The 21,311-nt window shown below is 57.7% G+C and overlaps 2 protein-coding genes across 2 annotated transcripts; both read right to left on the minus strand.

Annotated features, from left to right (window-relative positions):
- Positions 1-146: 146 nt before the first annotated feature.
- LMTK3 (lemur tyrosine kinase 3) lies at positions 147-15,952 on the minus strand. The gene is made up of 12 exons (XM_063089849.1): positions 15,892-15,952; positions 15,614-15,732; positions 12,537-12,624; positions 12,075-12,223; positions 11,540-11,624; positions 11,340-11,461; positions 11,028-11,177; positions 8,019-10,528; positions 4,939-5,348; positions 3,533-3,668; positions 3,245-3,382; positions 147-240 (listed from the first exon to the last, which is right to left on the minus strand). The coding sequence occupies exons 1-12, from the start codon at positions 15,949-15,951 to the stop codon at positions 224-226; spliced, it is 3,984 nt and encodes a 1,327-aa protein (XP_062945919.1). The 5' UTR covers position 15,952; the 3' UTR covers positions 147-223.
- Positions 15,953-15,978: 26 nt separating this feature from the next.
- LOC134371806 (serine/threonine-protein kinase LMTK3-like) lies at positions 15,979-21,085 on the minus strand. The gene is made up of 7 exons (XM_063088660.1): positions 21,019-21,085; positions 18,426-18,516; positions 18,193-18,305; positions 17,169-17,302; positions 16,733-16,883; positions 16,209-16,285; positions 15,979-16,068 (listed from the first exon to the last, which is right to left on the minus strand). The coding sequence occupies exons 1-7, from the start codon at positions 21,083-21,085 to the stop codon at positions 15,979-15,981; spliced, it is 723 nt and encodes a 240-aa protein (XP_062944730.1).
- Between the last annotated feature and the right edge of the window lie 226 nt (positions 21,086-21,311).

Genomic DNA, 21,311 nt, shown 5'->3' on the forward strand with positions numbered 1-21,311 from the left:
TTGGCACCGAGGGGGTCAGGGAGGTCAGGGGAGCCATCCGGGGGGCTGGGGGGCTGGGGGCCAGGGCCTCCCATTTGGCACATGGTGGGGGAGGGGGAGGGCCCAGCCTCGGGGGCCTCCCCAGAGGCGATGTCTGTGGTGGTGGCAGTGGCTCCATTGTCCACAGAGGATTCTACTCTCAACCCCTCTTCTGGGGGTACGGGGGGGTCAGGTCTGCGGAGAGTCAGTTCTCCACGGGGCCTGAGGGCAGAGAGAATGGATAAAGAAACTGAATTAATTGGGGGACAGGCTCATGGCTTCCAACTCATTTAAAGTGAAAGCAAAGGCCCACAAGTCCCTGCATGATCTGCTCTGTCCCCTTTCTGTCCTCACTGACTCCTTTTCTCCCCCTCTGCTCCAGGCACACTGACCTCCTCACGATTCCTCCAATGCTCTAGGCATAGTCCGACCCCAGTCCTGCTGCCTGGAACACTCTTCCCATGTCACTCTAGGAAGCAGTCCCCCCTGACACCCCATGCTTCTCAGTCTGGGATAACCCCAGCCATTGTTGAAGAGCTTCCTATCTGCTTGCTCCTCTAGAATGTAAGCTCAGTGAGGACAATGACTATGGTCACTGCTATGTCCCTGTTACCCAGCCTGTCACAAAGCACCCTTCCCCTATGGAAAAATCTCTCCTCATTAGCCTCTCACTAAACTTTCCTACGATTCCCCCTCTGGCCTTCCTGAGTAGAGTGAGTGTCGTACCCATTCCACAGTCCAGAAACCCAGGGTCTGGAGGTGAAGATTCTCACTGAGGACCACATATCAGGCTCCCTCGCTATCTACTCTGGACTTCTTACCTGCGGGGCCTGAGTCAAGTCAATGCCCTCCCACCGTCCCTGAGACTCAGTTTCCCTCTTTAAATGGGAAGCATAACCCTCATTTATTTTCAAAGGAGTGGGTAGACTTTGGCGCAAGTGGCATCACTCAGCACACAGTACATATTTGTTAAGTGGACAAAGCCACTCTGAGCACAGAAAGAGGGACTCCACCTTGGGCCTCCATGCCATGGTCTTGAGAGACAGACGGGCCCAGCACCTTCCCAGCCCACACTGCAGAGGGAATATTTGTTGACCAAGTGAAGGGATTTGGGGTTTTGCATGACTGAACCCTCCGTCTCTTTTCCTGGTGATTAAAGGTGAAGTCATCCTTGCTTGCTGGTCCTGCTGCCCTCAGACCTGACTTACCGCTTAGCCAGTGTCCTCATGCCCTGGAACCCACCACACCCTGTCCTCATGGGCACCCTGAGATGGGGGCTTCAGGGAAGGAATGACATTGGGGTGAGGCCTGAGGATGCAGCCAAGTAAAGAGTCAGCCACCGCCACTGTTCTTCCTTCCCTTGACTCTCTCTGCCATGTCCCCTCCTATCCATTCCTATGGTCCTGGCTCATTATCCTCTCCACCCAGACCCTCGCCTCAGCCTCTCCCCAGTGCTCCAGCTTCCACTCTCCCATTTTCAGCTCCCACGTGGCCCCAGAGGGTCTTCCTACAACCCTGTCTCTGCCCCTCCCCTGCTTACAGTCCTCTGTGGCTCCCTAGCACCCCCAGGACAAAGTCCCAGTCCCCCAGCCCACCCCAAGCCCTACCTAGTCTTCCCTGCCCACTCCTACCTCACCCCCTCCATTCTCCACACTCGCTAAGTAAACGCCAGCCACACTGGTGTCCCTTCTGTTCCTTGAACTGGCCAAGCTCTCTCCTGCCTCAGGCCCTTTGTGCAAGCTGTTCCCACTGCTAGAATGCTGTCCCCATCCCTTTCACCTAGTTAATGACTACCAACCCTTCAAGTCTCTGGTTAAGTGACACTTCTACCGGGGAGACAAAGCCCTCTGCTCTTGTCATCTGCTTTCTCAGCAACCCTAGGTTTACAGTTATTCATTTATTGTGGGATTATGTGGTCAATGTTTGTGGCAGGACAAGGCAGGGCTCACCAGGTCTTGCTCAGCATAAAATCCCCCATGCCCAGCACAGCATCTGCACACAGTGGAAGCTCAACAAACATCTACTTAATGAAATGCAATAACAACTAACAGAGGCTTCATGCTGCATACACAGGAGGATTAACCCATTGAATCCCCGCAACACTTATGAGTTAGATCTTACTATCATCCCCATTCTAGATGAGGACACAAGCACAGAGATGGAAAGTGACTTGCCCCAAGTCACACAGCAGAGAAATAGCAGGACCAACACCTGGACTCAGGCAAGAATCAGGAGAGTAGGAATGGAACCCTCCCTGTAAAGGTCCAGTTGCATCTTCTACCTTCTCAGTTCCCTTCTCCGGGAACACCTGCCGGGCTCAGCACAAGCTCTGCATCCAGGGGTGTTCTCTGGATTGGCAGCAGGGGGCAGCAGAGAACCCAACCCAGCCCCAGTCCTGCCCATGAGTGTTGCCTGTGCCCTCCTCTCAGAGACTGGCCTTAACTTCAGGTACAGTTAGAAACTAAGGGTGACATGACCTCCCAAGGTGGCCATGAGGATCAGCTATATTGCATATGGGAAAAGCCACAGGAAAGGAACCTGACAAATATTGACTACTAGACAGGGCACTGACTCCGAGGCTACGTAGTCCCAGCTTTAATTCTGAATCCTCACTTCTCTCTGTGCCTCGGTTTTCCCTTTTGTAAAATGGGGATGAAACTGAGAATCCTCCCAATGGGATTGCAGTGAGGATTAAATAAGTTAAAATGTGGCAAGCACATTGCAAGGTCTATGTGAGTACTTGCTAGGTGTTAGTTGTTGCTATTGTTATAGAACTCCCTGGCCATATCCTCTCCGCTCTGGTTCATATTAACCAGTTTTGAGCATGCTGGTTTCCTCTCTCCTTATCTGCCTCTGATCAGCTTGTCCCCACCCCACCCCCAAGGGAGGTGGGATCGTGATCCTGCAAGTGCCAGACAGGAGTCTGAGCCCAGAGATGGGATAAAGATGAGCAAGAGTCATGGGAGATCCTTACAGAAGGGGAAACTGAGGCTCAGGGAAGGGACGTGACTGCTCAAGACTAATGGATACCGCCTGGTCTGAGCTGGTTCCAGAGGTGGATGGGGTATCACTTCTAACTGGGGGTGGGGGGTGTAGGGGAAGGAAGAGACAGTACGGAGAGGAGGGAAATTTAGAGATGGGAACAAGGGTCGGGGGAGACGGATGGGGACATAAAGAGATGGGCAAAGGTGGAGACAGGGCAGAAAGAAAGCCTGGAGCACGGTACCTGCGGGCCGGGCGTCGGGGGCCCGGGCGGGGGGCCCCGGGGTCTCCAGCGCAGGTGAAACGGAGAAGCGGGAGAAGCACAGGGGGGGGCCTGGTGGGGGGAGGAGCGGGAAATCCTCCACCCACTCGAAACTGCCTCCTAGCGGGGGAGAGGAGAGAACGTGGGCTCCCGTCCGTAACTTCAGTTCCCGCCCTCCGCTCCTGCCTCTCCTCAGGCCCCGCCCCTCGCACCACCCGCCCCATAGACCCCGCCCCCAACTCGGCCCTGTCTCCGGGCCCTTCTCCTCACCAAAGCCGCTGTCGTTGCTGGGAAATCCATCTCCGGGGGTGGCGGGGTGGGGAGGCGTCGGGGGCGCTGGGGGCGTTGACGGGTCCGAGTCCCCCTCGGGGGGGCCCTGGACGCTCAGCTCGTTGGTTGGCGTCTCCTGTGAAGGCAGATTAGGGGAAGCGAGGGGGGACGAACCGTCACATTCCACCCACCGTATTCCCAACAAGCAACAAATCCCGCTACCATTTCTGGGGCTTCAAGCATCCCCATTTATAATCACTGAATCGCACTCTCTGAAGTGGTGGCTGAAGCCTCGGGCCAGTCTTCACCTCAACCTGGTTGGAGGTTCCTTACCTGACTGCTGAACCCCGCCCACAGACAAGCCCCACTTACAGCTAAGCAGCCCACCGCAGAATTCCACGCTTGCTCGTTAACGTGCTGCCTGCACGGGAACCTCACCCCATCTCCATCAGACCCACCTATCTCCAAAATCTAGGCCACGGGCGTCCAAATTGAGGCCCAAGAATTTCCTGTTCCTACTGCCCTCCAAATTCCTACCCCATCCTGTGCACATCCCTTTCCCGGATGCGATGATCGCGTCCCAAAGCTCCTAAGCCGTGCTCTCAGAAGTGACCCCGCTCCAACCCTCGAAGTCCTCCCTTTGTTTCAGGAGCTCAGGCCCCAGCTCTTTACTCTGTTCTCATTGATCTCATGACCTCAGCCCGGTATGCACCCCGTCTATAAGCACCGACGCACCCTTTTTCTCTTAACACTATCCCCCTCGACCCCAGTTACTCTTAACAATCCTCAACCTATCACTCTAAGCCTCGCCCCGGTCATTAGGCTCACCCATCCCTTACCGCACCCCAAAATATCTTAACACTACCTGCTGCATCTCTTAAGTCCCACCCACAGCCTCTCCACGGCGCTGCCCTAGTGGGTAAGATCTACCCAGCTCTGGTCGACAGACTCCGCCCCAAACCGCATAGGCTCCGCCCCGCCATGCGGGCCACGCCCTGGTCCTCGTCTCAACACTTTACCCCTAGCCTCTTCAGGCTTCAGTACTTGACTACCAAGCACCCCCTTTCCTTCCCTCACTCTCCAGGCCTCTCCTCGCCCTCCGGGCCCCATTACAGGACTCGCCCACACCCAGTCCCACTCCCGCTCTAGGCCAGCCCGTCCTCAAGGCCCCGCCCCATTCCCTGGCCCCACCCTCACACTCGAGGCCTCATTCCCGTCTTCCGGGTCCCGCTCCGTCCTCCGACGAGTCTCTCCGCAGGCCCCGCCCCCGCCTCGGCCTTCGCCCAGGCCCCGCCTCGGCCTTCGCCCAGGCCCCGCCTCTACTCTAGGCTAGGCCTCCCTCCAGGCCCCACCCCGCTCGCTCTAGGCCGCGCCCTCCGGGGCCCGCGCTTTTCCGGGTCACGCACCTGGTCGAAGAGGTAGACGGTCACGTCCCCGTGGAAGGAGACCATCTTGCGCTTCCTCTCCAGCTCGCTGTCCTCGGGCTCGTCGGCCCCGCGCGGAGACTTGAGCAGCCCCCGCAGCGGGCGGGCCGCGTCCGCGTCGGCGCTGCTCACCACGACGGGCACCGGGGCTGCCCGCGTCCTCCCGGAGCCCCGCTGCCCCGCTGCCGCGCCCGGCGCCGCCGCCTCCTCGTCCTCCTCCTCGTCCTCGTCCTCCCCGTCCTCCTCCGCTGACCCCGGCGTCCCCGCCCCGCCGGCCTCCCCGCCAGCCGCCCCGGCGTCCGCGCCCTCCCACGGGGACCGCCGCGGGCCCGGCCCCGGGAACGGTGTGAGCGTGAGTGGCGGCAGCGCCAGCGAGAGCCGCGAAAGCTTGGCTGCGAGGGGAGAGACCTGGTGAGTCCCTGTCCCCGGGGAAACTGAGGCAGCACACACCTAGCTGTGTGTCCTCAGGTAAGCCCTGGCACAATCTAAACCTCAGTCCCTCCCTCTCCCCACCCCCGACCTGTGAATTGAAGGGCTGCAGTGGGGGCCTTTCTTCACGCAGAGTGGGAAATCTGCCTCCCCGGCCCCAGTGCTTAACCTTCCCGTGGATCCCCAATGCCCACAGCATAAAGCCCTAACTTCTCCCCACAGCCCACCGGGCCTGAGTGCCCTGGCCCAGCTGACCTCTCCAGTCTCTGTCCCCACCTCCTGGCTTGACCTCCATCCAACCACGTGGGCCGCCTCCCTGTTCCTCCCATCCCGGAGCCTTTGCATATGCGGTTCCTTCTGCCTGGAACTCATTTCTGAGCAAGTCCTGCTCATCCTCCATCTCTAGATTTTCAAAGCCTTCAGAGATCTCCCAGGAGGTCAGGCCCACCTGCTCTGAGTCCCATTATCACCAAGCACCTCTCCTTCCAAGCAGATGATCTCAGTGGATAACTATACTTCTGTTGCAATGTGATTAGTGTTTTCCTCACCACAGAACAGAGACTGAGTCGGGCTTATTAATGGCTGCATCCCCAGGCCCTGAGCATATAAAAGTACTCAGTCAATATTTGTGGGATTAATGAATGAATGTTCCCTGCTGTGTGGCATTGACTAAGTACTTCCCCTCTCTGGCCCTCGACTGCCAAAGTTGGGGTTTCTAGTCATTTCCAGGCCCTTTGCCCTATGATTCCCAGATCTCAGCCTGCTGGGAGAGAAGGACTTTATGTCCCGGGAGAAGAAAACCTGGCTTTGAATCCCAGGCCTATCCTGCTTACTCGCTGTGTGTGCCTAGACAAGCAGATCCACCTCTCTGAGCCTCTATTTCCTCACTGGCAAATGAACAGGGGCCACTCATTCCTCCTTTAGTGCTTAAGTGAACCATGTGCCAGGCCCTGTGGGGGACAATGGTGGGGATGAGAGGAGGGTCAGCGGAGGGGCAGGGAGGAAGACGGATCACTCCATCTGGGTCACTCCATTCCCCTCATTCACTCTACTCCAGTTTCACTGACCTTTTACTATTTTCTAAACATTCCAAGCTAACATCTATCTCAGTGCCCTCTACATGGAACACACTTTCCCCAGATGTCCACCTGGCTTACTCCTACTTTCCTTCACCTTATTGAGGCCTTCCTTGACCAACCATTTCAGGGTGATGGCGTCATGGGAGGTGCTGCACAGAGGTAGCTATGAGGGGCTGTGGGTACCCAGAGAAAGGACAGGGTGATAGCATTTAGAAATCAGAAAGGCTTCCTAGGGAAGGGGAAATTTGGGTGGAGTCTTGAAGGATGAGTAGGAGTTCAATGAGTGGAAAAAAGCATGCCATTCACAGCCTCTTCTCACCCAGCAATCCTAACTTAACCCAGACCTTTGGAGCATCTTAGTTGCTCATCCCCCAACTTTGTCATGCTGCCCAGGGTCATTCTTGACATAGCTATTTGCAAACTCCCCACAACAACCTGGTAGTGTTCTAACACCACTGGCTTTGAGGAAGGAAAGTCCTGTGCCCAGCCCCCTTCCTGATCCTGACCCCCTGAGCCACAGGCTCCTCTGGTAAGTGGAGATAAATAACCCTTTTCTCACGTGTGGCTGTGATGTTGCCAATATAAAATAGGACCCAGCCATTTATAACTTTCAAACCAGTATTTAAGGAAACTGGGCCTCCCAGATATTCTGGTGGAACTATATTCCCTATGTCCATATCTAAACAGGGACTGTTTATTCTCCATTTATCTTCTCTTAAGTAGTCCTGTTTGTGGCAGAACACCTCCTGTGTTCCTACCAAAACTCACTTTTCAGAAAAGGCATTTCTATGCCTTCCAGCTCACCAGTGCCATGGGGGATGTGTTGGGTCAGGGAAGGATCTGAGGCTCCCTGGTCCCAGCCTTGGGCAGCTCAGGGCCTGGCTCACTGGATAGATTCCTTAGCTTAATGGAAAATTTAAACCAGAGATCCCATGCTGGCAGCCCAAGGGTCCTGACTGGCCCACAGACAGGCTTTCTTTGAACTGGGGGCAACTATTTTTTTAAAAAACCCAAAGCTCTGGTTTAAAAGGGAAAAGTAGCAGCTTCGGCAACACCAGGTGAGCATTCCTGAGAAGTGGCTGCCTACTCTAGACAAGACATTTTCTCCACACCCTCACCCCACCTCCTCCAGCCCACTTCATCCATTTCCCTATACTGTCTGGCCTTGCAGGCATCTGAGTTTGAGACCCCTGGTCTAAATGAATCGCATTAATAAAAACAAAGTGTTTACCAAGTCCCAGGCGCTAGGTTAAACGCTCTGGAAGTCCTAATTCATTTAACCCTCACATCTGCCCTGTGAGGTAGGTGCTATCCTTGTCATCTGTTTTTGGCAGGTGGGGAAGCTGAGACATGAAGCAGTAAGGACATTTGCCCAAAGTCACAGAGCTAGGGAGGAACAGAGCCAGGATTTGAGCCCAGGTCGAGTGGCTGCATGGTCTGCATTCATTACCAACAGCCTGACCTGCTGGTCAACCGGGGCCAACATCCTCCCTCTACACACCTCAGAAAGAGCCAGATCTCAGCCTACAACTATTCTCCCCAAAGCCTCCTCACCTTTGATCTGCTCGCTGTTCCCCTGAGGGGGTCCCAAGTCCAAGAAAAGTCGTGGCATCTCGGGGCCCTTCCTCTCGGGCTTGGGGGGGTCCCCGTCTCCGCTGGGTGCCATGTCTCCGCCGGCCCTGCTGTCTGGGACCCCGGGCTCTCCCTCGGGGGCCACCTCCGGCCTGGCTCTCGGGAGCACTGGCTCCAGCTTCCTCGGCTGTGTCTCCGGTGGCGGCGGCAGCAGCAGTGGCTGTGGCCTCGTGCTGTCTACCCATCCGGCCTTTGCGTCCACGCCGCTTCCGGGGCCGCCGCCGGGGGCCATCCCCGTGCCCACTGGGGCTCGGCCCCCACTCTCGAGGTCCAGCCTCCCAGCCCCGGGGGCTCTCGGCACCCCCCCAGTCTCGTGGGCTATCCTCTCGGTCCCGGGTTCCAGCATCCCGCTGCTGGGGGCTGGGCCAGGGGCTGTCTCCCCGCCGTTCTGGGGCAAGGCTGCTGCGCTGGGTTCGGGGGCTCTCTCCAGCGAGGTCTCTGGGGCTGGCTCCCCGATCGTGGGGGCTGGACCCCCACTCTTGGGTATCTTCTCCCAGGGCCCTGGGGCTCTCCAAGGCCCAGTCTCTGGTGGCCTCTCCATGTTCCTGGGAAATTTCAGGCCCCCATTCTCTGACACTTTCTCCTCGACCTTTGGGGGCATCGGTCCCCCATTCACCAGCACCTTCTCCCCGGCCTCTGGGCACCTCAGCCCCCCATTCTCCAACGCCTTCTCCTCCCTCCTTGGGGGTGTCAGCTCCCCATTCTCCAGCACTTTCTCTTCTCTCTCTGGGGACCCCAAGCCCCCATTCTCCGCTGTCTTCTCCTCGATGCCCAGGGCTCTCTGTCCCCCGTTCTCCAGCACTGTCACCCCGTTCACAGGGAAGCTCAGGCTCGGGGCTTTCTTCCCGCTGCCCAGTACTGTTGGGTCCCTGTTCAGGCTGGGGACTTTCTCTCTGTTCCCGGGGCCTCTCCCTGGCTTCCTGGGTCCTGTCTCCTGGGGAGTCACCCCCTTCTCTCCCAAGAGGTTCCTTGTCACATCCTCCCGCAGGGACATCAGCAGCTGCTCGGTGCTCACTTGAACCACGAAAGTTGGCTTCTCCCGGGTCCCTGGGAGTGGGAGGGGACCCGGGTCTGGGGGTGGCCGGGGCGCTCCTGGGTCGGGTGGCTCGGGGGGAGCCCGCGGCCGAGGGACCCCTTCCTCCTCGGCTGTCCCCCCACCTGGGAAGGCTCCCTCGGGGGAAAAAGGGGTCTCGGTCTCGTAGCCACTGTCCCCCGGCTTGGGGCCCGGAGATGACAGTCCTGAGCCGGGACTGGCCACGGCCGAGGGGGGGTCGGGGGACACAGCTGGGTCCACGGGGGCCCGGGGAGGTGGCGGCGGGGGGGGGGGAGCGGGAGGTGGCCCCCGCCCGGGGTACTGGGGTGCCGCGGCCCCCATGAGGGGGTCCAGAAATTCTGGGGGGGCCGAAGAGGGGGGGGGCAGGGGCAGGTCGGCCAGGGAGCCTCGCTCTGCCCGCAGGGATGAGTCGTCCTCTGGGGGGTGGGGGCAGCCAAGGGCAGGGTGGCCCCCCCAGCCAGCCACAGCATCCCCCTGCTCCAGTGGTAGGCAGGAGCAGGCCCCCTCGCGGCTGCACAGGGGGCAGGGTAGGGGGCCCCGGCGGCTGGGGCCGCCCCCAAGGCTGCTGCTGTCCTCTCCTGGGGAACTGCCTTCCTCCTCCTCCTCCTCCTCTTCAGCCCACTGAGCGTTCCCTCGCTCCCCGAGCACCTCGGCAGGGTCTCCCGCCAGGGTCTCCCCGGCGCCACGGCCCTCGGGGTCCCAGCCACTCAGCAGGAAGCTGCCTGACCCTGAGGACTGGGCCGGGAAGGGCCGGGACCCAGGGAAGAGGGGGGAGGCCCATGTCTCGGACACCAACTGGGGGACCTCGGAGGGGGCCTGGGGAGTCTGAGGGGCAGGCACTCCTGGGTCCAGGGGGTCCCAGTCATTGGGAAAGAGGGGCTCAGGTGGGGAGCCATGCTCCTCGAGGCGGATGTAGTACTCGCTGCTCACTGAGGGGCTGCGGGCACTGATGACTGGCAGTACGCTGGGCGTGGACAGCGCCTCATAGAAAGGGTTGGAGGGGTTGGTGTGGGGGGCTGAGGGCGCAGACGCCGGCTGCCAGGGAGGTGCCCCCCCACCCCGGCCAGCCCCTCGCCGGGCCTTCTCCCACAGGCACTCCAGGTTGAGGCCACGGCTGCTCTCAGTGACCGTGAGTACATCGTCAGGGTCAGCCCCAGGGAAGCCATCCAGGAGGGGAAATGGCGAGGAAAGTGTCCCCGGGCGGGGCACACTGTGCGTAGGGGGCCATGGCCAGGGGAAAGGACCATCTCGGGGTGGGGGAGGGGGGGGTGGGGGTCTGGGGGGCCTCTCAGAGAGCAGGTAGGTGAGCTGCAGTTGGAGATCAGAGGCTGAGGGGCGCTGGGCAGGTGGCCGCCAACAGGACTGCAGGATATCATACCTGGAGAGAGGGAGGAGGCAAGAGTGAGTAGGGACACAGACCCAGCGAGAGGGGGACAGAGACCCAGAGGGAGAGGAGGCAACAGAGGAGGGCAGAGATTGAGGGAGAGAAGGGTAACTGCAAAGGGTGGGTTGAGACCCGAAAGTGGGGGGAAGACACCCACAGAGATGAGGGCAACCCTAAAAGAAGAGGGGACAGCAAGGCAGATGTGAAGAAATGATGGTTAGGGCGGTGTCCCTGTTTGGGCTGTGAGTTCTGGAATCAGAGACAAGGAAGTAGCAGAGGTCTAATCCCAGCTCTGCTACTCCCCACCTCAGTTTACCCCTTCTAAGCAGCAGATGCTTGCAGAGGGCGTGTGGATGTTCCCTCTCCACTCTCGGGGTGGTATCACGGGGCAAGTGAGCTTGTGGATGGTGTACGAAATGAGGTGAGAGGTGCTGCGACCATTTTGGGATGGGATGTGGAAGGTCAGGGTCCCAGGTCAGGGCCCGGCCCTCACCAGTAATCCCCATACGGCAGCTTGAGCCTAGGCCGGGCCAACTTCACATGCTGCTGGCGGACTACGAAGGCGAGGACCTCCTCGTCTGACAGGTGGCGGTAGGGCTGTGCCCCAAACTCAAATAGCTCCCACAGGGTCACCCCCAGGGACCTGCAAGGAGCAGAGGGGTAGAGAGAGATCAGAGCCAGTCCTGACACTCCAAGAGGCCTTCCCCTCCGGGCCTCAGTTTCCCCATCTGTAGAGCCGGGTGGCATCCAGTGACCCTTTCACTTTCCTTGCCCTCCCCGACCCCCCGCGGCCTGGGACCCTCACCAGATGTTGCTCTCGCGGCTCTGGTCCACCACCATGAAGGTCCCATGCAGCTCTCCAAGGAGCTCGGGCGCCGCCCAGCGCAGCGGGATCCACAAACGCTCTGGGGTCAGGTAGTAGTCCTCCTGGGGGCGGGCCGGGACGTGGTCAGGCGGGTCAGGGTACCCCTTCAGCCCTCCGCCCCGACGGAGGACAGCCCCCACCTTGTAGTTGCTGTGGGCAAGCCCGTAGTCTCCGATGCGCACGGTGAGGTCGGAGGTCAGCAGGCAGTTGCGCAGGGCCAGGTCGCTGCGGGCGGGACGGGGCGGGGTGAGCGCAGGGGCAGCCCTCCTGCCGCACCCAGGCTCCGCTCGCTTCGCCCTGACGGCTTCCCCTCATTCGGGTCTGCCTCTCTCCACCCCTGCTTCCTCCCGCCTCCCCATACCTTCTCTCCTCACTCCTCCTCCTTTCCTCACTCCTCCCCCGCCCCTCCTGGCTCCTCCCACTTCTCGTCCCTCTGACTCCTCCCCTTTCTCCACTGTTTCCTCCCTCGGGCCCATTCTGCATTGATTCCTTCTCTTTCTTCTCCTCCAGACCCTCTTCGGGTTTCCTTTCTTTTGTTTCAGCCAATCGTGAGACTCCTCCCCTTCCCTTCCTTTCTACCCTAACCCCCCAACAGAACCAAACCTCCCTCTCTCTTGGCCTCTCCCCCTTAGCTCCTTCCCCGGGGCCCCTCCCCGTGGCTCCCCAGCCGCCCACCTATGCACGTAGTTGTGAGAGTGCAGGTGCGCCAGTCCGCGAGCGATCTCCAGGCCCATCCTCTGCAGTGTCCGCAGGTCTCTAGGAGGAAGCTCAGGGGACAGGCCTTCAGGGGGCCGCTGGGCCCGCAGATAACGCTTCAGGTCGCCCTGGGAGGGAGACACGGAGGGGTCAGCACCAGCAGCCCCTCACAAGCACGCACATTTCTGCCAATCTGAAGCCAGAATGGGGGTGGCCTCTGGTCTCAGAGGGCAGCCTCTGTGATACTCAGTTTCCCCGCTACTGGAAGGGAGGTGATAACAGAAGCCACCTCTACAGGGAGCGCTCAAGAAATGGTAGCGCATGCCACACAGGTGTCTCAGTGATGGTGATGCCAAAGAGTCCTAGGACCCTAGGCTTGCCTCTGACCCGTCCAGCTCCCCACTCTGCCCTCCCCTAACCGCCCCCTCCCAAGACCCTCACCAGTTGACAGAACTCCATAATCAGCAGAAAGGGCAGTGTCTCCACACAGAGGCCCAGGCACTGGAGGACATTGGGGTGCTGCAGGCTCCTGAGGATGGGGAGGTGGCTGGGTCAGGGAAGCAGCCCCGTCCGTCCTACCCCAGCCCTCCAACAGAACCAAACTGTTGTGTCAACCTCTTTGGTCTTGGTTTCCTCACCTCAGAGTCTTTCTCCCCACGTTCCTTCCCCAGGCCGCCATCTGAGGACTACCCTCACTGGCCCATAGTCCCTGGGGCCAGACCCTCGGGCACTCCCTTGCCTCTCCTCCTCCTCACATTACCCACCCCCAGCCTTCATTCCTGCTCCCTGACTCTTCTCTGTCCCCTCCTTTTCATCCCCACAACCCTGGCTCAGGCCTCCTCCCAGTTTCCCTGACTCCAGTCTCTCCCCTTCAGTTTGTCCCTGACCTGCCATTTGCCTGCTCTCAGACCTCTGTGGCTCCCCGGCAACCCCAGGAGACAGCCCAGGCTCTTTGGTCTTTCCTCCCCTTCAGGCTGGCCCAGCATCGTTTATCACCCTGTGCACATCTTCCCAAACACACAGGCTCCTGCTCAGGCTCCAAGCTTTTGCATTTACAGTTCTCTCTCTGGTCAGAGCATGGTGTTTTAACATCAAGGTAAAGGGTTTGAATCCCCGTACCAGCGAGCCAAAAAAAAAGTCTCCCTCCTCCTGAGGCCTCATCTTCAACATCATCTCCTAAGGAAGCTTCACTGCCCCCCAGCACTGGGCTGGGTACCACCGCTTTACCCTCACCCTGTTGGTGAGAGTCAGGCTTAGGGATTTGAATGCCGACTAACTTTAGGTGTGTAATCTCAGATACAGCACTTTGTCTCTCCCTGCCTCAGTTTTCCTCATCTGAAAAATATGGACAGTAATAGTAACTCCCTCATATGTTGTGGAGAAGAATTTAGTGAGGTCAGAAAGGAGGTGGTACACAGTGAGAGATCCTAGTTATTACTATTGTTTTGATTTTAACATGTTTGATTTTATTTTTGCCCTCTATTCTAACTGCATTTCCAAGGCTGCTCCTTCCTGTCGAGCTTGTGCCTATCTTGTAACCTTTGCTGTTCCTGCTGCCTGGAACACACTTCTCACAATGCTTTGCATTTCTGCTAGTCAATCTGGCCTCCCCAATGATCCTATCTAAAGTGGCCCCTGTCTATCACATACTGCCTCATTTTCTGATGGAACTTATCATTCTCTGATATTTTCTCTCTTTACTGTGTTTCTTTCTTTCTTTCTTTCTTTCTTTCCTTTTTTTGGCGGCTGGCTGGTGCAGAGATCTGAACCCTTGACCTTGGTGTTACAACACTGTGCTCTGACCAGCTGAGCTAACCAGCCATCCTAAACATGGGAGATTTTGGATTGCAGATGTAGAAGGAGGCTTGGATTCTCTGCACACCCACTAATCTGAGCCAAGACTGGCCACTTCTGTTGCCAGACTCTACCAAAACCCCTGCTAGGCAGGATGATAATCCCTGTTTGATCCTGAGGAAAACAGGCTCAGAGAGGTGAAATGACTTGCCTGGAGTCACACAGCTGGTAACAGCAAAGTTGGGATTTGATCTCAGGTCTGTGGCTCGCTCAGTGAATATTTACTGAGGGCTGATGGCACTTGTACTCAGGTGACAAGATGGACCCTGAGCCGCCAGTGTAGACCTGTGCTGTCCAACAGAATTTCATGAAGGTGAAAATGTTCTAGACCTTTACTGTCCAGTACGGGAGCCATTGGTCACATGTGACTATCAAGCACTTGAAATATGGTAAGTGCTGCTGAGGAAATGTTTTCAATTTGATTTCATTTTATTTAGCTTAAATTTAAATAGCCACGTATGGCTAGTGGTTGCCAGCATGGGTCTAGGAAGAGACATTTGATAAGCAAGTAAGCAGATAAAATAATGACAAACTGGGATACGTGTTATAAAGAAAACACACGAGATGATGTGATGGAGCATCCTAGGGCCCTTTTTAGATGGCAGTCGGTGAGGGGAGGTTTGGGGAAGGAAAGGCTTCTCTGTGCTGAGACCTGAGGAGGGGAAGGGAGCCCCCAATTCAAAGCTGGGGGTGAGTGAGCAAGGAGTGATATTCTAGAGAGAGGGAATAGCAAGGAGAAAGGCCTTGAGGCAGGAAAGAGCCTGACATGTGGGAGAGTCAGTGAGGAGGCCAGGGTGGCTGGAGTGAGCAGGACAGTGGCAGGAAGGGAAAAGGATCAGGCTATGCAGGGCCTATGGGCTGTAGCAAAGAGTGGGACTTGTCCTGTAGGCAATAGGGAGCCATGGGAGGTTTTGGAGCAAGGGAGTGCCAAAGTCCAATGTCTGTGTCTCTCAGGGTAAAGGCCACTTTTACAATTGTTCTGATAAGGGGGCTCTGCGTACACACTGTTTCCATGACAGGGAACTCACTACCTCACAAGGCACGTATCTGGCAAATGTTTATCTAAACTTCATCCTAGGAGACCTTACAGTGGAGGAGAGACCAAGCAGGGGAGGGACAGAGTCTTCCCAAACCTCACAGTCTAGCAGTGGGTAGGGAGGTGGGAGACAGAGCTCCTTAACAGCCTGCCTGGGTACCTGCTCAGGGCCGTGGTCTATGATTCTGCTTCCGCCCTTCCTCACCCACAAGCAGGGGCCTGAGGAAGGGAACCACCATCAGGAACCCAGCACTTAACACAGGGTAATCTCGCATCCTCTCAGCTATCCTCTTCCTGAGAACATGCAGGCTTCCTGGACTCAATTTCCAGATAAAGATACTGAAGTTCAAAGTGGAGACAACAGGGCTCTAGCTCAGGTTCTTTGCTCCACCCACCTCCATCATACTCCTAATATCATACTCACCTAATATCCCTAGCTCTGTCCTGAGGAAGAACCTGAGACTCCAGGAGGGAAACTCACGTGCCAGAGTTGCACATCCAGAAGTTGTAGGTCTAAGATTTGAACCCGGATTTGACTCCACACTATGCTCCTCTCACTCCCAAACTGAGACACAAGCCTAGACATTTGGGCCTCCAGAGCCCTCCTCCACGCAGAAGCCTCCAATACCTGTACGGCTGTGCTTCTGAGATGAACTTGCGCTGCTCCAGGGGCCCTGCGCTGGCTCGGAGCTCCTTCACCACCACCTGGGCTGGGGTGTAGTCAGAGAAGATCTCTCCCAGGATCACCTGGTCAGGAGGCACCCAGAAGTCAGCAAGTGCCGTTTCCGCCGCCCTGTCCCCCCAGGACCAGCTCCACCCCAGGGCTCCCAACTCACCCCTCCATTTCAGCCTCTCCCTTCATATCCCACCATCCTCGTCCCCCATCAGATATGAATTGAGACTCACAGGCACAGAGTCCAGTGGGCGCAGGGACGGATGTAAGGATGGACTGACGGACGGACGCATGGAGAGCCGGGTGGCGAGGCGGAGTGGTCAATGGAGTGAGGAGGGAAGCGCTGACTGACAGATGTGGGGGGATGGGGCCAGTGGGAGTGGGTGAGCAATAGAGGGGGAATGGGTGAGCTGTGGGGGCGGGGGAGAAGGCGAGGGACAGATGAGAGGTGGTGAGAGCAGGGGGGATGGACATAGAACAGGACCACAGCCCGGGACTGTATGGATACTGACCACCACCACCCCCACCTCTCACCCTCAGCCCCACTCACCTTCCCAAACCAGCCACTCCCAATCTCTTGTAGGTAGCTGAGGTGCTGGCGGCTAAGGCCCAGGGGGGTGGTCATGTCTGTGGGGGATAAGAGGGGAGACCCCTGAGCTTCTCTCCCCCACACCACCAATACCCTCCACTCATCTCTTTTCATTGGCTGCCTCCAACATTCCATGGCAGGATCTCAGCCTCCTCATTGGCTGCCCAGAAGATTTCAGCATCCAATCAGTTCTCCCCTTGGCATCCCAAGATCCCTTGATGTTATTTTACTCTCTCATTGGCTGCCTCTGAGATTGAGATCTATGCTGATTGCCCCACAAGAATCTCCAAATCTGGTTTTGGATTAAACAATGGCTTCCACCGAGATGATCTCTGCCTCCCTGTAAGCTAATTCCAAGATTCTGGGCCTTCCACCTCTGCCTTTCCCATTGACTGCCCCAGGTCTCAGCTCCCTGGGGAAGACACTCAAGGACTTCAGCCCTGTCCTGTAGGACGATGGAATCCTGGTTAGGGTGTGGGCAGTACCTGAGTGTGAAGGCTGTGGGGCAGGCATTGGCAGGGAGACCTCAGCCAGCGGGAGAATGTAGACATCAGGCAGCGACTGTGAGGAGGAGGTCTCCTCCGCTGGGGGAGTGTACTCCCCAGAGCAGTCCTCCCCTTCAGGGTTCTCAAACTCCTGGGGCAAGGAGGGGTGAGGAGTGGGAAAACATAGGGTTGAGAGACACACCACCATCCTTTTCCCCATAAGTATCTCTCCCTATCATTCTCATAACTCTCCCTCAATCCCAGCCCAATTTTCATCCCCAATTTCTGGATCCCAAGGCTCCAGATCTTGCCATAATGTCAGGTCAGAATGTGCTGTCAGGCTTACTGCCCCCCTTCCCCTGCCAACCACCTGGGTTTGGGGGAAAGGCCTTGCTGGAGTCTTCCTCTCCACGTTGAATCCCCTCATGCACCTCACCTTGAAGCCGACATCGCCCCGTTTGCAGCACAGACAGGTGAGGAGGAGGAAGATGAAGGCCAGGAGGCCAGAGCAGGAAATGAGGACCACGGCGTAGGGAGGAGCCAGTGGGGCCCGGCCGAGGGCGAATCCATCTGTGGGCACAGGGCTGGGCTGGGGTCCCGGCCTCGAGCCCCTGGCTCCTGGACTTCGTGCCCCTCCCATCCTGGCTAGTCTTGGACTACAACTCCTATGATGCTCTGCAACCAGGGTTCCTTGGCAAAGGAGCTGGATGGCCCAGGGCATTGTGGGAGTTGTAGTTTGAGGCCTTCCCAGGTGGTTGGGTTGGGGGTGGGGTCCCTCCTTTCGCCTTAAGCTGGGACCCCCGCACCCCAACCCCTCACCCCAGGCTTGGATGAATTCCAGTGAGGAATGAGGAAAGGAGGAGTAATAGTGAGGCCTAGAGCTCCCAGAATTTAAAATACGCTGCCACTGGCAGCCTCATTACCCCCTGTTTGGGAAAGAGGATGATATCCCAGCTGCAGGCTGGGAGAAGATTCTTGCCCCATGCTGGCGCTCCCCCACCCCAGTTAGGGGGGTTCAGACCTGTCTCTTTTAGGAACGTTTGGAGCACACACATGTCCTCTGTCCCCAGCCTGAGCCCCTTAGAAGGGAACCCCTTAAGCCCTGGCCCTCCGCGAAGCCAGAGACGGCCTCCTGTGTTGTGTTGTATTCCTCCCCTGTGCCCCCAATTCTCCCGGAGGCCCCGTCTTCCCCGGCTCCCTACGAACACCTGCACACACGTATGCGTGCACACATGCACACACGCTGCCTAAGAGGACCCCTCCCCACGCAGCCCCCAGCCTCCCTCCTGCAGGCCCTGCCGACAGAGGCACCGTCCCCGCGGCTCCCGAGGCCCCGCTGGCTGCGGGAAGACGCGCACACAGGTGACGGAGCAGGAGCCCCGCCGCAGACCCCCGGGCAGGCGGCGAGGCCGCAGTGTGGGGGGGTGTCACTGAACACACGGATGGCCGGGCACACTCACCGGGGTGGGCCGGGGACGCCAGGCAGCCGGAGGCGGAGACGGCCGCAAGGAGGATGAGGGCGCCGGGGGCAGGCATCTTGTCGAGGATGGAAGGGACGTGGAGGTGGTGGCGGCTGGGGAGGAGGGGGGCGGGCCCTCAGCCCCCAGCCATGGGGACCCGCGCGACCCTGGCCTCCCCCCAGCCCAGGAGAGGGGCAAGAGACGCAGGACAGGAGGAGGGAGGGGTTGCTTACTGGCTCCGGTACCCCTCCCCCTCTCTGAAGGGACAGACAGATGAAGGGATGGAGAGGCGAACAGAGGAGAAGAGCTGGGGAGCCGGGGTTGCTGGGGTGGGGGGAGAGGGTAGGATGGGGGGCGCGAGAATGGGGCCCCGCCCCCGAGGGTAGCAGGGATTGGGGGAGCGGAGAGCCTGTCAGAGGACGGGTGGGAGGAGGGCGGAGGGAGTGTCGTCATGGCAACTGGCTCCCGGTAGCACTGCCTGCCAGGAGGGAGGGGAAGAGAGAGGAGGGGGAGGGACCGGCAGACCCTGGCGTGGTGTGGGGGTGGGGGGGATGCGCAGGGTCCACGGTGCCCGGCCCGGACACTGCTGTGGCATGCCACCAATATGGACACGTGTGCTGCACGCTAAGATGCAGATGTCAGGCACATGTAGCCCACACACAGCCAACATATGTCGCAGGGACCCTCATAAACAAGCACATCACATACAAAGGTGGACAGCCATCAGCAGACGGGGACACGTACACGTCACACACAAAGACGCAGGACGACACCCTAGGAACACACAGGCAGGCCGGCCCCCAGCACAGATGCACCGAGCCACGCAGGAACGTCAAAGCATCACAAAGACTCACGCCACAGACAAAGTAAAACCTCAGATCCACAGACACATGCACCACAAAGATCCACGCGGACACCACAGTGACACGCTGAGGCACAAAGTCACACACACACATTCCATAGACAAATAGGCAACAAAGAACACCCATAGATGCAAATATCACATACATGCACATCACACAGATACGCACAGACATCACCTGCACAGAGACTCGTAGACACATCATATGCACTGACACAGACACACATATTACATACAGACACAATATACACCAAAAGACATGCAGGATACATGTATATGGGCACACATAAGATACGCACGTCACACACACCACTCATGTGGATGCACACGGACACATCACATGCACAGATGCACTTGGGCATGCACAACTCCTACATACAAAGCTACACACGGCACATACAAAACTACGCACAAAGGACTGGCTGGTTAACTCAGTTGGTTAGAGCGTGGTACTGTAAAACCAAGGTCAAGAGTTCAGATCCCCTTACTGGCCAGCCGTCAAAAAAAAGCCCAGCAACATAAATACATCACACACCAATACATACAGACCCATATCACAGACAAATATACAGTCACACACATTAAACATAAACACATACACACAACATAGACACACGGGCACACGCACTGAATATATAGACGTACAAAGATACTCTCACCACATGCCTAAACAGGCATGGACACATACATCACAAATGTACACACATTTCACACAAGGTTACAAAGGGACATCACCCCACCACAGTAATGCATCACACACATAAACACAAAGGAGCACACATAACACACACAAAGATTCAGACACACACTACACATGCAAAGACAGAGACATACGAATCCTACAAATGCCCACATTTCCTGTGAGGTTACACAGACATTCCACAACCACCAGCACTTGCCTCATGCAAAAGATACATAACCAGGACTTATTTAATTTATTTATTCTTATAAGTATTTACTCTGTGCCAGGCATTATTCCCAGCGCTTTACACTTTTTAATCCTCAGAACAGCCCTCTAAAACAGTTATTTTTACCATGCCCATTGTACAGATGAGGAAACTGAGGGACAGCGAAGTTCAGCCACCTGCCCCAAGGCACACAGCCGGGAAGTGGCAGAGCTGGGACTGGAACCGGGGCCGTCAGGGACACCGAGACATCAGACAAGGACACACACACATCACGTGCCAGGCTGCCGCCGTCTCGGGATCACACACACCCCCACCCCGACAGCACCCCGAGCTTCAGACCCCCGGAAGCGCGACTTCCACCCTCGGCGCGGACGTCTCCATGTCCCGTGAGCACCTGTGATGCGTCCCCCGGGGCGAGGCTTGGCCGGAACTACGCACTCCAGACGCAGCCTCAGTAACACACGGCGTACGCCCAGACACCCCCATCCCAGTGCCACTCGGTCCCCCCACCCCAACCCTCAGCAGGGGCCGAAGGCTTTCCACCAAAACGCACGCGGGCTGGCGCTTCACAAGCCCCGCAGAGCACAGCCCTCCTCATCGGGGGCGTCCGGAGGAGGAGAAAGGGGTGGCCGCTTGGGGTGTCTCTTTGGAGAAACTGAGGCAGGCTCATCGCGGGAGGGAGGGGATGCTCAGCCCTGGCTGCAGGGTGGAAGGAATGCAATTGGGGGTGCGGGGGCTGAGGAAAGACACCCCCATGACTGAGGGGAACGGAACCTGGCGGAAGCAGAGGCTTACGGGAGGTGTAGTCCCAGCCCTGAGACTGGTGGGAAATTTAGGTCTGATTCTTCCAGAAGGACAGCTCTAAGCATCTCCCGGGGGTGAGCAGCGGCTGGGTGAGGGCAGCAGGGGCCTGCTGCGAGTCTGCTGCTTGGGTCTTTGGAAATAATGTGGACAAAACTGAGTCCTGGGGAGCAGAATAGGCGGGATAGCAGTCCCAACTCTGTCCCCAGCTCGCTGTTTGTTCAGTGATTCATTGCACATGCATTTATGACGTACCTGCTATGCGATTATCAAGGCTCTGTGCCCGAAGCTGGGAGCGCAGCCGGGAACAAGCCAGACCCATTCCTTGCCTGTCTGGGGGTCATACGGGCTCAAGGGAAAGCAGCCACGAGTGAAATAATTCCAAACAGGACTTGGCACTGCCAAGCACTGCACAGTCAGGAGGAGTGGACTCTGTCTGGGAAGTAACAGAAGGTCGCCTAGAGTTTTTCAAACTATGAACGTTGAGCCGTTAGCGGGGTGCGACATCAGGCTCCTCAGTCACAACCAGCATTTTTTTTTTTTTTTTC

This window comes from Cynocephalus volans, chromosome 3, assembly GCF_027409185.1.
Source record: "Cynocephalus volans isolate mCynVol1 chromosome 3, mCynVol1.pri, whole genome shotgun sequence".
NCBI lineage: Eukaryota > Metazoa > Chordata > Mammalia > Dermoptera > Cynocephalidae > Cynocephalus > Cynocephalus volans.

What these genes read in the sequence shown, in the direction of transcription:
- LOC134371806 (XM_063088660.1), bottom strand. Translation starts at nt 21,085, where the DNA reads ATGGGTCTGGCTTGTTCCCGGCTGCGCTCCCAGCTTCGGGCACAGAGC. An exon ending in GGCGTCCCCGGCCCACCCCG is followed by an intron (nt 17,303 to 18,192) that starts GTGAGTGTGCCC and finishes CTGTGCCCACAG; the next exon opens with ATGGATTCGCCCTCGGCCGG. An exon ending in CCCACAGCCTTCACACTCAG is followed by an intron (nt 16,286 to 16,732) that starts GTACTGCCCACA and finishes TATCCCCCACAG; the next exon opens with ACATGACCACCCCCCTGGGC.
- LMTK3 (XM_063089849.1), bottom strand. Translation starts at nt 15,951, where the DNA reads ATGCGTCCGTCCGTCAGTCCATCCTTACATCCGTCCCTGCGCCCACTG. An exon ending in TTATGGAGTTCTGTCAACTG is followed by an intron (nt 12,224 to 12,536) that starts GTGAGGGTCTTG and finishes TCTCCCTCCCAG; the next exon opens with GGCGACCTGAAGCGTTATCT. An exon ending in TTGCCCACAGCAACTACAAG is followed by an intron (nt 11,462 to 11,539) that starts GTGGGGGCTGTC and finishes GCCCGCCCCCAG; the next exon opens with GAGGACTACTACCTGACCCC.